Source organism: Tachypleus tridentatus, chromosome 1, assembly GCF_004210375.1.
Source record: "Tachypleus tridentatus isolate NWPU-2018 chromosome 1, ASM421037v1, whole genome shotgun sequence".
Classification (NCBI taxonomy): Eukaryota; Metazoa; Arthropoda; class Merostomata; order Xiphosura; family Limulidae; genus Tachypleus; species Tachypleus tridentatus.
This window is the reverse complement of record NC_134825.1, coordinates 20,810,216-20,828,618: the sequence shown is the minus strand read 5'-3', so window position 1 is coordinate 20,828,618 and position 18,403 is coordinate 20,810,216. Positions and strand designations below refer to the sequence as shown.

The 18,403-nt window shown below is 34.3% G+C and overlaps 1 protein-coding gene across 1 annotated transcript in view; it reads right to left on the bottom strand.

The window, feature by feature from the left end:
• Positions 1-7,468: 7,468 nt before the first annotated feature.
• The window catches only part of LOC143232191 (uncharacterized), a 59,286-nt gene continuing 48,351 nt past the window's right edge, over positions 7,469-18,403 (bottom strand). Inside the window, exons 3-4 of the mRNA XM_076467327.1 lie at positions 9,373-9,502; positions 7,469-9,150 (exon numbers count right to left, since the gene is read on the bottom strand). Coding sequence (XP_076323442.1) covers positions 8,808-9,150; positions 9,373-9,502 — 473 coding nt within the window. The 3' untranslated portion in view covers positions 7,469-8,807. The remainder of the gene's footprint in view (positions 9,151-9,372; positions 9,503-18,403) is intronic.

Below are 18,403 nucleotides of genomic sequence, written 5' to 3'. Positions count from 1 at the left end.
GATCAAGAGTAGATTTCAGCTATAGATAACTTTCATTCAAATCAGAAATGAAGAAAAGTTGAAATGGTCATATGCACTTCACATGACGAGTAAAATTCTGTAGTCTCTTGTCTTTAAAAAATAGAGCAAGGACCTACATTGTGTCAGTTGTGATACTGTAACAAAAACTATTACTACAGAATCTACTTGACTTTGCTTTTGTAAATATCTAGCTTTTAATATTTCTTAAATACCAGTAATATAAGATGTTATATAAACTGTATGTAACCATCAATTAACATTTATATTATACTCCAAACACTGCTCATTATTTCAATTTTTTCCAATTCTTGCATTTTAAAATATCTCACTTATTCAATCTTACATCTCAGAGTTGCTTATAAGTTGTTTGTAAACTTTATCCACACATTAGATATTTTTCTTTTTCATTGTTTTAAATTCCTTTTAATGGATTTTTCTCTTTTGTTTCAAGTTTTTAGTTTTGCTATAAACATTGGGACTTGTTCTTTGTGAATCTGTTTCTCTCTTAGAATTATATTCATTTTGTTTATTTTTTGGTTTTTTTTTGGACTGAACTATCCTTTTGGGGAAGGGGGCTGAACTATTCTTTTTGGGGAGGACTGAACTATCCTTTCTCCACTTTGTAGTTTTTCTTCTTTACCAACAATTGTAGCCTTTTCACGTTTTTTTATGTTTCCATTTCTTAGATCACTTGCTGATAAAAAAAGTTTTTTTAGACATTTTGCAATGAAAGAATGGTTTTGGATTCTCCATTAACCTACAGGTTTTTAGTTTCAAGAACTTCTCAACATAAGTAATTGATATAATGGCTATGAAGATAATACTGGTATTTCAAATGGTGCTTATTTTAATAATGTAACATACAGACAAAATGTATTGGATATATTTGTGAGAGGTCACTGGAGCCATTCCATTAATTTCTGGAAATGGCCACCATCATTTTCAATTACTGTATTCATTCTGACTCCAGCAGCTTCTTTCTTAGCTAAGTAATTCCGATATAGGTTAGGTGAGTGTTGGGGTCATTATCTTCTCGGTAGTAGACTCCATTACCAATAATACTTAAACCACTGTTTGTACCATGATGGATCAGTATCTGATGGTACTTGTTCTAGTCCATTATTCCATGTACTTTGCAAATATCTGTTGTTGTCTCAGCAAAAAAAAACACCTCCAAACCATCACATTGCCTTCCTTGTGCTTCATAGTAGGTACCAAGGATTGAGGTAAGTATCTTTCACCTTTCTTCAACTGGACGGTACAACCTACACTTTGAACCAGGTATTTAAAACTTGGACTTATCTGAAAATAATACCTTTTTCTTGTCATCAGTAGGTCAGTTTTTGTATTTTTAGTACATTTCAGTCTGTTCACAATATTTGGAGATTGAAGTAAAAGTCTTTTAACTGTTACATCATATATTCTATTCTTGTTGAGTCTTCTTGATACTGTAAAACTGGACACTTCTGTCATTTTCTACATGTTTGAGGTCAGTGGCAGTATTCCTTCTGTCCCAAAGGTTCCATAAACTAACTTACTTAAGGTTAGTATCATTAAGTTTAGGTGTTTTTGCCTCTTCCTTTCTTATTTTCAGATTTATCTGACTTGATCTAACAATCTATAATGTACTTTACAATATTTGGGAAGTATTTTAACTCTGCAGTAATTCGTAGGAGTCCAACCAGTAACACATCAAGCTTTTTATTTGAATTATCTCTACTGACAATTCTCTTTTGGGCTGTGGCACGACAGCAAAATTAAAATAAAATTTTGAAACTGTTTTTATCAAAGTTCATCTGTGGAGTGCTATTAAATCTATTTTTTCTAACATGTACTATATGCTAGCTCTTTGCTAGCTTCTTTCTATACAGTTATGTTATTGTATGGGGTACCATGACAGTTATTTCATACCCTAAATTTGATCAGTATGTTCATTCAATCAGAAACCTTACGACATACCCATGGTACAAGTATGTGGTAATTCTAAAGAATGATAAGTATTCTCACCCTGGCTCATTCAGTTGTCAGCAGGGATCAATGAAGAATTACCACAGTGTTAAAATTTACGTTCCGTAATGGCACGAAAAAACTAGCTGTATCAAATCGAAAGAATTAGAAAATATTCCCTTGTCCTAACACTATTGAACAGTACTGTATTTTCTGATGCAGTTAAATTGCTGTCTGGAATCAGATTAACTCGTAAGATTATTCATACCTTGAGTTTGATTGTTGTGTGGTTAATTGTATTTAAATTTACAGCTTTAAATTTATTAACGATTTCTCCCTTGTAGACTTTGTTTTAGTGGTGTAAAACATTTAACCCAAATGCATCACATCAAGTTGATCAGATAACAACAAGATCAAGTGGGTGTATGTTGAACACATTTGCAACGAACATTGTTGTATCATGAGAATTCGACCCGAGCTAAATAAGTGATTTGTTCAACAAAATTAAAAATCTGAACAACAAAGTGAACCAAATAACTGGAGATGAATTAAGATTAGGTTCTTATCCAATCATAGCTTTCCTACTACTGGTATAAAACAAAAAGGGTGATGTTTTGAAACAACTTGTATATATAATTAAACCAGCTTATAAGCCGGTGAACGTTTTTTCAAAGAGATTTGATGAAGGGTTATGATGAATAAGAAGACATCAACCCTCCACAGACAGGGTTATTATTACATTCTTGCTTGTAATCGTTCTTGTACTGGTTAAATCAATGTGCATCTCTCAATGGTACTAAAGCGTGTGTGTGTTTTCTTATAGCAAAGCCACATCAGGCTACCTGCTGAGCCCACCGAGGGGAATTGAACCCCTGATTTTAGCGTTGTGAATCCGTGGACATACCGCTGTACTAGCGGGTGGCAAGAAATAGAGAAATGGCCTTTGGCATCACACGTTCAATTAAACAGCCACAAATTAATTTTGATCATTCAAAAGTAGTTGCTGAATCAAACTTATTTCATCAAAGGAACATAAAACAATCAAAGTGTTTAGTAATAGAGGAAATAACCTCAATTCAATTTTGAAGTTGTAATTATTTTTAGTTGCTGCACTCTACTACCGATAGGGAATGATAATTCCTCTGAGACCATTTTGAACCTGGATTTAAAAGACTAAAAACAGTTTGACTCCATCGGTTGAGAATGAGAAACATGCTAAGTTATTTTAATTATTTAGCTACTGAGAGTTATTACGCTGATGTGTTATTGCTGTTTTTACTTAATTTGCACAAAGTACGTTTTCGTCTTTAAAATGACCAGATGTGCCGGAAATTAATGCTTTCAATCTAGGTTCTTTACCGCAATTAGTTTATTAGTTAAATATTAAAAACACCAAAAAACAAACTTTAATCATGTACGTTTCATAATTGTTTCAAATTCCGTCATGGTGTTAGAACCTCAAAAAATTAGTTCACGAGTTTTCGCATTCAAACGGAAGTGTAGTAAGAACAGATTTAAACAGTAACAATATCGCGGAATTTACGATGACACGAGCGATATACACGTTTAGTAAGTAGCATTGTTAAGACACATTGTTATAAACAAAGGCGTACATATAAACACCGCATCTTTAAAATAAAAACATTAAAAATCAGGAATTGAGTACATTAATGACAACAGGAAGTAGTTGATGCTATTATTTCGTATGGGGTGATCATTGGATATGAAGAGGCTTTCTTTGATAGAAGTTCATAACTTGTATCTCCCACAGTGGCACAGAGGTATGTTTGAGGACTTACAACATTAGAATCCGAGTTTCGTTAACGAGATGGTGTTGCTTTATGGTTAACTTCGAACAAATCATAATCTGTAGTTCTGGAGCCAAAAATAATTTAAAGGTTTCTAGAAATGTGGGGTGGTCTTTAATTCTAACTGTGCAAGCGGATACAAGACTCGGGTGAATTGGCTTATATCTGTTTCTAGTTGAAATTCATGTAGTTTAACCAATATAGGTAGCTTTATAGCTACCACAAGTTTATATATATATACGACTCATAAGCACATGGGAATTTGTAGTGTATTTAGTTTTGATTTGTTTTGTTTGTTTGTTTGTTTTGGAATTTCGCACAAAGCTACTCAAGGGCTATCTGTGCTAGCCGTTCCTAATTTAGCAGTGTAAGACTAGAGGGAAGGCAGCTAGTCATCACACCCACCGCCAACTCTTGGGCTACTTTACCAACGAATAGTGGGATTGACCGTCATTATACACCCCACGGCTGGGAGGGCATGTTTAGTGTATTTACATTTAGTTTTGAATATTTTTAATTCTACATTTTGACGTAGATATTAAAATTTGATTTATTTGTGGGCATTAATTATCTGCTAAATTAGAGACGGCTAGCACAGATAGCCCTCGTGTAGCTTTGCGCGAAATTCAAAACAAACATAATATATTAATAATAATTAATAATATTAAATACACTTTTAGTTGTAACTAGTTTTTGTTTTGTTGTTTTTTTTTGTCAGATTAAATTTTGAAATTGAACTACAACAATTATAGTGATACAATGGATCGTAGAAATTACACATATAGTCATATAATATAGAATATACTGTTTCTTTGTACATGGTTTCAATTAGAAATATGCTCCTCTATTTCTTAACCTTTCGCCCGGCATGGCCAGGTGGTTAAGGCACTCGACTCGTAATCGAACGAGCGCGGGTTCGAATCCCTGTCGCACTAAACATACTAGCCCTTTCAGCCGTGGGGGCGTTATAAGTTACAATTAATCCCACTATTCGCTGGTAAAAAGTAGCCCAAGAGTTAGCGGTGAGTTGCGATGACAAGCTACCTCCCCTCTAGCCTTACACTGCTAAATTAGGGACAGATAGCCCTCGTGTAGCTTTTCGCGAAATTCAAAACAAACCAATCTTCGTCTTTTAATAATTTATTCTAACCGGTTTGTAGCAGAGGTAATCAGTCATCATGCATTCAGTTAGAATGTGAATTTACAACATTAGTGATTTTTTAACGTAATTTATGAAATACTCAAACCTGACAGAAAAAACAAAAAGTCACTTACGAACTCAGGGCCATCGAATTAACTATAATCAGGTTTTAAAACTAAATCAGCAGAAATAATTTCCAGATGCAGGTTAATGTTATATATATATATAAGACTAGTGAGTATTTTGAGAAAGTGTGTAGCTTTTTGGTAGTTTCTGCTTTACTTTTTTAAAAATTCGTGTGATAGAGTGAAAGAAAGTATGGGAATAACTTCTAGTTTGTAATACAGTATGAATTTTTGAACTTTACAAGTAAGACAGAAGTCGACAAAGCAGATATCATACGCTCTGTTTAGAAAATTTAGAAGGGTGCTATGCTCAAAGAAGTCGGCCTTGAAACTGTCTAGATATGTGTATAAGACAGCAAATATTCTATTTTAAATATTGTAGTAAATACTTTGTTTATTTAGACGTATAGAAAAGTTTTCTTTTGCCTCACATGTAAAATTTGTTTCCCGCTACTGGGACACAGTAAGACTACGAATTTACAACGCTAAAATCAGGGTTTCGATTCTCCTCGGTGGACACAGCAGATAACCCGGTGTGAATTTGCTATAAAAACAAACCAACAACAACAAAAAAAAAAACACGTGAAGTTCGTACATGAATGTTGTGCGCTAAGGTTTTCTAAAATCGTATATTATATATGATCAAATCAATCAAATGCCACCCGATTCCTGAAGGGCCACAACTGCTGCGGTTACTTTAACAGGCTGATTTTTTAAGTAAGTAGGTTGTTAGCCTACTGCACAACCCCCAACATGGAGAACAATTTCCCAACCCAGCGAGGAGAATCGAACCGCTGATTTTAGGGTGTAAATCCGGAGACATACCGCTGTACTAACGGGGACCTTTCATATGATACTGGTCTGTAATAAAGGGGTCATCTACAAATAAGTTCACGCAAGCATATGGGGATCTCAGCTAGAAGTAGACATAAACTGACTAATCCATTTTACTGTTGCTGTTTAAATCTCTTCTTCCTAAACTTTCGATTGAAACCGAAAACTCGCTTAATATATAACGTTGTTGTTTTGTAGTTAAAATATTGTGTACTAACTTTTCGGGCACGGCATGGCCAGGTGGGTTAAGGCGTGCGACTTGTAATCTGAGAGTCGCGGGTTTGCATCCCCGTCGCACCAAACATGCTCGCCTTTTCAGCCGTTATAATGTGACGGTCAATCCCACTATTCGTTGGTAAAAGAGTAGCCCAAGAGTTGGCGGTGGGTCAAAACAAATCATACCTTATTTTGTTTTAGGTGTGTTATTCCGGTTTAAAGGCTTCTTTTTTATTTTGTAGATTTGTTTTAGGTGTAAGGTTGTGCCTAAGCCTAAAGATTCGATTGACAAGGACAGGGTGATCATGCCAGTAGATTTGTTCAGTTTCAACTTTAAGTTGTTTTCGTGTTGAGGATTATATACATGATTATAGCCTGAGTTTTGCTTGGATTTAGGTTGATTCTCCATTTCTTGCACCATGAAACAGTAGTGTAACCGAATGAGTGACTTATAAAAGGAGTTGAGTGACGCCATGAAGGTTACCTGGGTTTTCCAGAAGTGTTTTTCAATATTTTTTACTGTACTATTGTAAGTGTCTTGTTTCCGATGCAACACTGTTAAAAACGAAAGTGTTATGAAGACACTGTCGTATTAAACAGACCACGTTTATCAACACCAACGCAGTATTTGTTTGTTTGAATTTCGCACAAAGCTACTCGAGGGCTATCTGTGCTAGCCGTCCCTAATTTAGCAGTGTAGGACTAAAGGGAAGGCAGCTAGTCATCACCACCCACCGCTAACTCTCGGGCTACTCTTTTATCAACGAATAGTGGGATTGACCGTCACATTATAACGCCCCCACGGCTGAAAGGGCGAGCATTTTGGTGCGACCGGGATTCGAACCCACGACCCACGGATTACGAGTCGAACACCTTAACACACTTGGCCATGTCGCGCTTCCAACGTGGTAACACCACCAATCGAGATCAATTACGAGAAGTCAGCTGTTGTCACTCTTGGACAAAAATTAAATTTGTTCTACAGTAAAAAACTGTTATAATTATAAAATTAACTTTAATTTGGCGTTAACTGTTGTATTAGAAACGCTGACTTGGTCTGATTGAAATACTGTCACAAGAGCAATAAACAAATTCATTATCAGACTTCACTAAAGACATTTTTCCTGATTTGATTACCGACTTCTGAGTCAAGTGTGAAAATACTCTTGACGAATGTTTCTCTAAATTATTACTGAACTTTTCGAATGTATTTCACCGTTGCTCTTAAAAGAAAAACACGTTTCTTGGGTAAACAGCAATGTTTTGAAACGTTCAGATTGATATATTTCAGTTCATAAAATAAATTTTTACGTAGAACTTTGGGAAGCACAAAAATCCCATCTTGACCTTCAGATACAAATCCTTGCAATGCAATGTTTGTGTTTTTATACAGGATTTATTATAACTCGATTAACAAAGGTTAAAAAAATGACTGAATACATTAGTTATCGTGAAACACAAAGGTCCAAGGATTAAGCAAAATAACTTACTTAACAAAAGACATTGTATAATGGTGCTTAATAAATTACAAGGTTAAAGAATTAAAAACTGCTTGATTTTAAATTATACACAATAGGCTATATGGGCTCTATTCACCACGGGGAATCGAAGTCTAACAAAACTACACACCTGAAGAACAGTTTATAAGGCTCTGTCTGAAATAAAGAAGTTAATGATAAAATATGCTAATGTTTCATTCCAGAATCTGGACATGTCGATTTATAAAATAAAAATTTTCGAGATTGCAAAACATCTTTAACTTTGTGATATGCATAAGGAAAATTATAAATACGTCATTAAAAACTGTTAGGTATAGTGTACAAGTAGCGCAGAAACACCTTTAGATAAATCCTGTACGATTCTCACACACACAAAATCAATAAACACCGAACAATTATTTTAAAAGCTGTTATCATCTTCAGAGATACCTCAACAGTTCAATATTATTCAAGCTGAGGTAAGAATACCATTTGTGTGGAACATGTCATGGATTATCTGTTAATACTGTAATACGAGGATTAGGTTTTTTTACATAAATATTATATAATATAATCATGAAGGAAAAAATACGAAACTAAACGATAAAAAAATGTGTAAAAATTTAAACAAATCAAACCAATGAACTAATAAGTGTTTTCTAAAATGAGAAACGCTGGTCTTGTTTCTTTTCAGTATTATTTCTGGGCCGACTTACATTAATTAATCACAAACTTCTGTCTATTTGTTACAAATAAAAAATAATTATCAGCCATTTCTCAAGCTTTTAACCTTTTGTGTACAAATTACTATTGTAAATACAACCACAATTAACGAATATTAACAGACAGCTACACGTATAGCGTTGCGTTAAATACTTTTCTCTTTAGCACTGATTTTTACTAATGCCATGAGAAAGCACAAATAGGATAACAATAACCAGCTAAGCTTGAATTCAAGTACTTTCAATACATCATTGTGTCCGAGTATAATTATTTGTATCTGTTGAAGCTACTTGACCACCACTACGAAAGGTTAATAACGCAAAACAGCAAGGTGACTGACTTTTAAGGTTATTGCTTACCAACTAACTTAACATCTTCATACGCTGTTAATTTTCAAAATAACGTTTTTTTTCCTGCCTTCAATATCACACTTTGTTAAACAGTAACTAATAAAACACTTCACAATTATCTCCACTCTCGTTAACATGACCACAAACGTAAGACATTTGTAAGTTTATTCAAGTCTGTTTCTTAGTTTCTTTTCATCAGCTTGTCTGTCAATATCTTCTATTAGTTGTCCATATTCTTCAGGTGTCAATTCCTCGTCCATTTCCTCTCCTTCTTGCTTAAGGCTTCTCTTCTCTCTGTGTGAGCTTTCCTTTCTACTTATGGCCTCCACGCAGAGAACAATGAAGGAATTGTTACAAGAGTATTCATCTTGTCCTAACAGATGGTTCTGTGTCAAGGAACTAGTCAGTCCATGGTTCGTTAAGCTACTGCTCTGCCAAGAGTCACAGTAATTGTTCTTATCTCGAACTCCAACTTTGTTCGATCCATGCCATACGATTTTCTGTGGCCTGCACAAAATAAAAAAAAAATTATATACATATCTTAACTGAACTTTAAGTTTTTTATGTTGAAAATACATATTATATGATGCAATCCATAATTATTCTAGTATTATTACAAGAAATAACGAACAATGATATAATGAAAGTGAGTTTTCAACCCAATACTGAATCATTGGTATGGTACAAAGCAAAAGTCATACAAGTGTTTATATTATTCATGTTTCTTACCAGGAGTTTTCAAATAATACATTTCTTCCATCAAATGAATAAATCCGAGGAGGAAATAAAAACGTCCCTCCATTCCCTGTAAATATGTCTTTCCAAGAATTGAACAACACTTGCTCCTGGAAGTCAAGAACAAATCAGTTTTCAATCAAAGATAACATAACATAATGTTTAGGGACAACAACGAACCTCATGGTCCATCTTGACTGTCCCATTCTTTTAGCTAAACTAAAACTATTAAATAAAAAAGATTAAAATATATAAATCCAGCCCTTATCACTCATATACCTCTATCAGGTTTTCTTTTAAACTCAACCAAATTTAGTGCCGCCACAACATTCAAAGGCATCTCATTTGTAACAGATTTAATGTTGTACATTTATTTTAATATCTACGTTTGTTTCAGTTTAATCCATGTAACGTATATTGTTAAATATGTATTGCGCAAGTTCCGCCTGTTTTCTAAATTTGTAGATTCCCAAGTGTAAGAACCAACAATATATGTTTACAAAAATACCAGCGTATCTTCGAATATTGTTCAACGTTCAAGAATCTCACCTAATGTGTATAAAAAGTTAACCATCGCAAAACGCCGAGAGACAGTTTTTTGAATATTGCTGATCTGCTACAGTTATTATACTTTAATCCTCGGAAGCTATAATTGTTACAAACTCTTATAAATCGGAAAATTACAGATATTTGACTAGGAACGTTTATAGCTTTTCAACATTACAAGCTTTAGTTTGTTGGTTGTTTTTTATTCCGCGCAAAGATACGAAATCCAGAGCTCTAGTATAGGGCACAATGATAATTAGGTATGTTTAAAAGTCCAAAAATTATATTGATTTAATATAGACGCCATCAAAACAAATGCTATAAATCATCATTCAGAATAGATGTAATACTTACAAAACTAGTTGAAGTTAGATTTGTTTTGTTTGTTTTGAATTTCGTGCAAAGCTACTCGAGGGCTATCTGTGCTAGCCGTCCCTAATTTTGCAGTGTAAGACTAGAGGGAAGGCAGCTAGTCATCACCACCCACCGCCAACTCTTGGGCTACTCTTTTACCAACGAATAGTGGGATTGACCGTCACATTATAACGCCCTCACAGCTGAAAGGGCGAGCATGTTTGGCGCGACGGGGATGCGAACTCACGACCGTCGGATTACGAGTCGCACGCCTTAACGCGCTTGACCATGCCGGGCCCATTCGAAAGGCCAATCTTTTAAAACTCGTTTTAAAGTACCAGTGTCTACCACTGCTGGTATTTATTTTAAAAAAGGGACTTGTCCAATTCATAAAGTTGTGTTGTCCTGTTATTTTCAGAATACAACATAAAGAAATCAGAGAAGTTCATCCTATCAACCCTCTGTATCATCTTGTACACTTTAATAAGATCACCTTTTACCCTCAAGGTAAAATAAGATATTTTGACTAATCTCTTTAGATAATCCTTTTCAATAAGTCAATATTCCGTCTTAGATAAGGAAAACAAAACTGCAGAAAGTGTTCCAAATGAGACTTAACTAGTGATTTGTATAAAGGTATGATTACCATTTTCTAACATGTAATTAATATATCTATACTTACATTCTAAATTTGTATTAGCTATTCTACATGCAATAGAGCACTGCGTTGGTAGCTTAAATGAATTGTTCATCACTATGCAAAAATCTTTTTTCATTAGTCACAGTACTGAGTGGGTCCTCATTTGTATCAGGTCATCCCATAAGTAATGTCCAGACATTTAATACAGAAAGTGCATCATCATTTCTGTCTTTGTAGAAGGTTTTAATGACTAAAATATGTAGTGGAACGTGTATAAAAATATTCAGACAAATAAAAGAAACGAACCCAACTCTACTTTTTCATAACATTAATCAAATAAAGCCTTATGAAGATGGTTGTTTCTGAGTAGCACATTAGGCATATAATATTTTATGAGTTTTATAAAAGGCAATAGTGCAGCAGAAACACAGTAATTCAAGGTGTTTATAGTGCAGAGTCTCTCAATGAAAGAAAATGTCAAAGGTGGTTCCTGATCTGAACTTCTGAAACCAAGTGATGCGCCACATTCAAGTTATCCTGTTGAGTTTAATGATGACTTGCTGCTGTCTGCAGCCGATGAAGACTGTGCTATAACAGTTGAAGAACTAGAACAGAAGCTTACATGTAATTCAACCCATTCAACAGTTCACTGTCATCTGCAACAGCTCTGAAAGATGTCAAAACTTGGAAAATGGGTCCCCCCATGATTTGACAGACACTGATCTTAGAGCAAGAGTGGACATTTGTATTTCTCTACACTCTTGTGAACATAACTCACCTTTCTTGGACAGGTTAGTGACTGGAACTGAAAAATAGATATCTTATAAAAATGTTAAGCACCACAAACAATGGCTCAGTGCAGGTAATGCACAGCCCAAAATGGATTTTTTCCCTAGGAAAGTCTTGTTAAGTGTTTTGTGGGATATCGTTGGTGTGATCCACTTTGAGTTGCTTCAATTCAATGTAATGATAACATCAGGCTTCTATTGCCAACAGTTAGAGTACTTGAATGTTGCACTGAAAGAAAAGAGGCCTGCTTTGATCAATCACAAAGGTGTTGTGTTACACCAGGATAATGCACGGCCCCATACAGCAAGGCTCATATCTGCAAAGATTGAAGAGCTAGACTGGGAAAAACTTCCACATCCTCCATATTCTTCAGATCTTGCCCCATCTGATTATCATCTATTTAAAAGTTTGCAGAACTAGAGCTTGGAACACATGAAGATATCAAAACTACCCTCTCTAAATTCTTTTCCTCCAAATCCCAAGAATTTTATAGAAGTGGCATTCGAAAGCTTGTGAATCATTGGTGGAAAGTAATTAATAATAATAGAACACACGTTATTAAATAAATAACATTAAAATCGGTTGAACTCCTCTTTTTCTGAACCTAAAATCGGACATTACTTAAGGGATCACCTGATATTAAACGTGTGATCCAGATTACAGCATAACATAATGATTTGGGGCAACAAGGAACCTATTGGTCCATCCAGGCTGTTCCAATCTCTGAACTTAACTAAAGCTATTGTTTTAAATCTTAAAACAAGCCAGTATTATTCATATACTCAGGAAATTTTTTTAATCACTTAAAGTTGCTGCCTCTGTAACATCCAAAGTTAACCAACCTATTTAAAAAATAAAATTATGTTAACCAAAGGCAGCTTCTACCGTGCCTAAATCCATACTTGTATCCCCTAATTCCATAACTTTGACTTTAAAGTACGAAAAATGCTGATGCATCAACATTATGAAATCCTCCTCTTAAAACCCTGCTAATTTCTCACAGTGTGTACTTCTCTTTACTTCAACTTTAGTTAGGATAGCCTCGAACCTGCAAACTCTACATACAAGTTGGACGTCCTCACTACTAGCTTCCCTTAAAGTGCATAACAGTTCAGATTTCCCAAATAAAACTCAATCATTGCATCTTTCACCCCTAATAAATTGGGAATATTTAACCCTCAAATTGGCTTAACCATTGTATTATTTGTCAAAATAAACACTCGATACTCTGATTAAATACCAGTAGCCTGTTGTTAACACTGTTAAGCCTAAATTTGACAGTTAACTAGTTTTGAAGACTGTATTTATTAAATAACACAATGCATTTAATTTGTCTTACAATCTCACCGCAAGTTGAATTATAACTAAGCCTAAAGAACCGTTATATGTAACTAAGCATAATCTAACGTTATACTGCACATTAAACTACCAAAATCTAAACTGCTGTGGTCTTCAATCTTACTAAGTCTAGTAAACTGTTTGCTATTCAACTCTGTTTTCTAAAGATAAAAATAAAACTAAATAACATTTTAAAAAACAATAGTATTAAAAACCTAGCTCTCTAGTATCTTCTCTTTTTATATAGCACATTAAACATTATGTTTTTTATATTTTCTTGATCCACCTGTAAAAAGTATGGAAAAAATAGAGCTAATACTACAAGAGTATCCCATTAGTCAAGAAGCTATGAGGTTTTCTCTTTGTTTATTGGTTCCAAATACAGTGATACAGAGGTTGTTTTAATTACTTTTTGTGTTATACCACAAAGAGTGAATGGCATATGAATTTGCTATTTTTTTTTTTCAGAATACTTATATTACTATAGAGCAGGTTATTTCAAACGGAAATGGGAGAAGATTATGCAATACTACACAGCAACTTTCTGTGCAGAGTCCTCCTTCTTTTGAACTGATAACTTAAAATGAATGCAACTAGCCGAAAGCCACCAACGATTGGTGGATTCTTGCGTAACCGAATAGTGCGATTTGACTGTCAATCTTAAAATGCACCCAAGGTTATAATAGCTCAGTAGCTGTATACAATGGAAAAAGCAGAACAACAGGTAGTGAGTACAATTACTGTGTTGGACCTACATGTAGAATATACCACTGTTGTACTAGAACTACACGTAAAGAGTACCATTACTAAGTTTCATCTACATGTAAAATATACTACTGTTGTAGTAGAACAACACGTAAAGAGTACCATTACTGAGTTTCATCTACATGTAAAATATACGACTATTGTAGTAGAACAACACGTAAAGAGTACCATTACTAAGTTTCATCTACATGTAAAATATACTACTGTTGTAGTAGAACAACACGTAAAGAGTACCATTACTGAGTTTCATCTACATGTAAAATATATCACTGTTGTAGTAGAACAACACGTAAAGAGTACCATTACTGAGTTTCATCTACATGTAGAATATACCACTGTTGTAGTAGAACAACACGTAAAGAGTACCATTACTGAGTTTCATCTACATGTAAAATATACTACTGTTGTAGTAGAACAACACGTAAAGAGTACCATTACTGAGTTTCATCTACATGTAAAATATACCACTGTTGTAGTAGAACAACACGTAAAGAGTACCATTACTGAGTTTCATCTACATGTAAAATATACCACTGTTGTAGTAGAACAACACGTAAAGAGTAACATTACTAAGTTTCATTTACATGTAAAATATACCACTGTTGTAGTAGAACAACACGTAAAGAGTACCATTACTAAGTTTCATCTACATGTAAAATATACTACTGTTGTAGTAGAACAACACGTAAAGAGTACCATTACTAAGTTTCATCTACATGTAAAATATACCACTGTTGTAGTAGAACAACACGTAAAGAGTACCATTACTAAGTTTCATCTACATGTAGAATATACCACTGTTGTAGTAGAACTACACGTAAAGAGTACCATTACTAAGTTTCATCTACATGTAAAATATACTACTGTTGTAGTAGAACAACACGTAAAGAGTACCATTACTAAGTTTCATCTACATGTAAAATATACCACTGTTGTAGTAGAACAACACGTAAAGAGTACCATTACTAAGTTTCATCTACATGTAAAATATACTACTGTTGTAGTAGAACAACACGTAAAGAGTACCATTACTGAGTTTCATCTACATGTAGAATATACCACTGTTGTAGTAGAACAACACGTAAAGAGTACCATTACTGAGTTTCATCTACATGTAGAATATACCACTGTTGTAGTAGAACAACACGTAAAGAGTACCATTACTGAGTTTCATCTACATGTAGAATATACCACTGTTGTAGTAGAACTACACATAAAAAGTACCATTAATAAGTTTCATCTACATCTAAATAGTACAGTTACTTTGTTTGGTCTACATCTAAATAGTACAGTTACTGTGTCTGATCTACATGTAAAAGGTACAGTTACTTCGTTTGGTCTACATCTAAATAGTACAGTTGCTGTGTCTGATCTACATGTAAAGGGTACAGTTACTTTGTTTGGTCTACATCTAAATAGTACAGTTACTGTGTCTGATCTACATCTAAATAGTACAGTTACTGTGTTTGATCTACATGTAAAGGGTACAGTTACTTCGTTTGGTCTACATCTAAATAGTACAGTTACTGTGTTTGATCTACATGTAAAGGGAACAGTTACTTCGTTTGGTCAACATCTAAATAGTACAGTTACTGTGTTTGATCTACATGTAAAGGGTACAGTTACTTTGTTTGGTCTACATCTAAATAGTACAGTTACTGTGTCTGATCGACATGTAAAGGGTACAGTTACTTCGTTTGGTCTACATCTAAATAGTACAGTTACTGTGTCTGATCTACATGTAAAGGGTACAGTTACTTCGTTTGGTCTACATCTAAATAGTACAGTTACTGTGTCTGATCTACATGTAAATGGTACAGTTACTTCGTTTGGTCTACATCTAAATAGTACAGTTACTGTGTTTGATCTACATGTAAAGGGTACAGTTACTTCGTTTGGTCTACATCTAAATAGTACAGTTACTGTGTCTGATCTACATGTAAAGGGTACAGTTACTTCGTTTGGTCTACATCTAAATACTGCACTTACTGTGTTTGATCTACATGTAAAGGGTACAGTGTCTACATCTAAATAGTACAGTTACTGTGTCTGATCTACATGTAAAGGGTACAGTTACTTCGTTTGGTCTACATCTAAATAGTACAGTTGCTGTGTCTGATCTACATGTAAAGGGTACAGTTACTTTGTTTGGTCTACATCTAAATAGTACAGTTACTGTGTTTGATCTACATGTAAAGGGTACAGTTACTTCGTTTGGTCTACATCTAAATAGTACACTTACTGTGTTTGATCTACATGTAAAGGGTACAGTTACTTCGTTTGGTCTACATCTAAATAGTACAGTTACTGTGTCTGATCTACATGTAAAGGGTACAGTTACTTCGTTTGGTCTACATCTAAATAGTACAGTTACTGTGTTTGATCTACATGTAAATGGTACAGTTACTTCGTTTGGTCTACATCTAAATAGTACACTTACTGTGTTTGATCTACATGTAAAGGATACAGTTACTTTGTTTGGTCTACATCTAAATAGTACAGTTACTGTGTTTGATCTACATGTAAAGGGTACAGTTACTTCGTTTGGTCTACATCTAAATAGTACATTTACTGTGTTTAATCTACATGTAGAGGGTACAGTTACTTCGTTTGGTCTACATCTAAATAGTACAGTTACTGTGTTTGATCTACATGTAAAGGGTACAGTTACTTTGTTTGGTCTACATCTAAATCGTACAGTTACTGTGTCTGATCTACATGTAAAGGGTACAGTTACTTTGTTTGGTCTACATCTAAATAGTACAGTTACTGTGTTTGATCTACATGTAATGGGTACAGTTACTTCGTTTGGTCTACATCTAAATAGTACATTTACTGTGTTTGATCTACATGTAAAGGGTACAGTTACTTCGTTTGGTCTACATCTAAATAGTACAGTAACTGTGTGTGATCTACATGTAAAGGGTACAGTTACTTTGTTTGGTCTACATCTAAATAGTACAGTTACTGTGTCTGATCTACATGTAAAGGGTACAGTTACTTCGTTTGGTCTACATCTGAATAGTACAGTTACTGTGTCTGATCTGCATGTAAAGGGTACAGTTACTTCGTTTGGTCTACATCTAAATAGTATAGTTACTGTGTCTGATCTACATGTAAAGGGTACAGTTACTTCGTTTGGTCTACATCTAAATAGTACAGTTACTTCGTTTGGTCTACATCTAAATAGTACAGTTACTGTGTTTGATCTACATGTAAAGGGTACAGTTACTTCGTTTGGTCTACATCTAAATAGTACAGTTACAGTGTTTGATCTACATGTAAAGGGTACAGTTACTTTGTTTGGTCTACATGTAAAGGGTACAGTTACTGTGTCTGATCTACATGTAAAGGGTACAGTTACTTTGTTTGGTCTACATCTAAATCGTACAGTTACTGTGTTTGATCTACATGTAAAGGGTACAGTTACTTCGTTTGGTTTACATCTAAATAGTACAGTTACTGTGTTTGATCTACATGTAAAAGGCACTGCTGCTGCTGTAGACATTCACATTCAGAAAATTATAAATGTATAATTCTAAAGTGACGAAAACGCCATGTTTCTTAGATTATAATACTGTATAAATGACTGTATGTGAACCATATTTTTACAGCTTGAAATGCTACTTGCTTCTTTAGTAAAGGAGACACAGGCAGACATATTTACAACTAGTTACTGAACTGTTGAGAGATATGCAAAATTTTGAAACATAATAATATTGTCAGTAATTGCTGATCCAAAAAGGTATGCAGCACATAGATGAGAATTAAAAACTGGCTTAATAAGTAGTGAGGCTGATTTAATATACCAGCTTAAATGGTAACGTCATGAAACTAAAACGTAGAAGGATTGGAATGTATTGATTCATTTGTTGGGTACTCCAACTGGTATCGAAAGTTTGGAGTACCCAACAAATCCCAATAATGTGTCACGTGTCCAGATTAGGAGATTTAGTTTGGTTCTAAACCCTTATACTCGGCTAAAAATGTAAAATAATTAGTACAATAATAGAATAGAACAACGAGAGAAATAAATGGATATTACACACACACACGTATATAATATCAAAAACATTAACTAGTACTTTTATAAAAAGCAGCTTACAAGAAAAAATGATTCCAACTTAAACTATCACAGAACAATTTGCACAACGAGCACAACTTTAAAACAACCTACTCATAATCTGAACAATTGAAAAAATTTACAGCTTTTAAGAGCAAAAGTAAAAGAGGTTTATAAATTAGACATAAAGAGGAAATTCTCTCAAACAATGGATGGATACTTGAAACTATCTTACTCTGTAAGTTGTGTTCATCTCAATGGCATTCTCAGTTTGAACTTTGACCTTTCAATGTATAAACTGACAAGCTAGCTACCAGGTCATGTCAGGCCTATTTCACTTAGAATAATTATCCAATAGTATATAAAAATGAAAAGGATCTAAAGATCTCCATTATGGTGTTTTGAAATGCTTGTTTAATTTAAAATAGGCCCGGCATGACCAAGCGTGTTAAGGCGTGCGACTCGTAATCTGAGGGTCGCGGGTTCGCATCCCCGTCACACAAAACATGCTCGCCCTTTCAGCCGTGGGG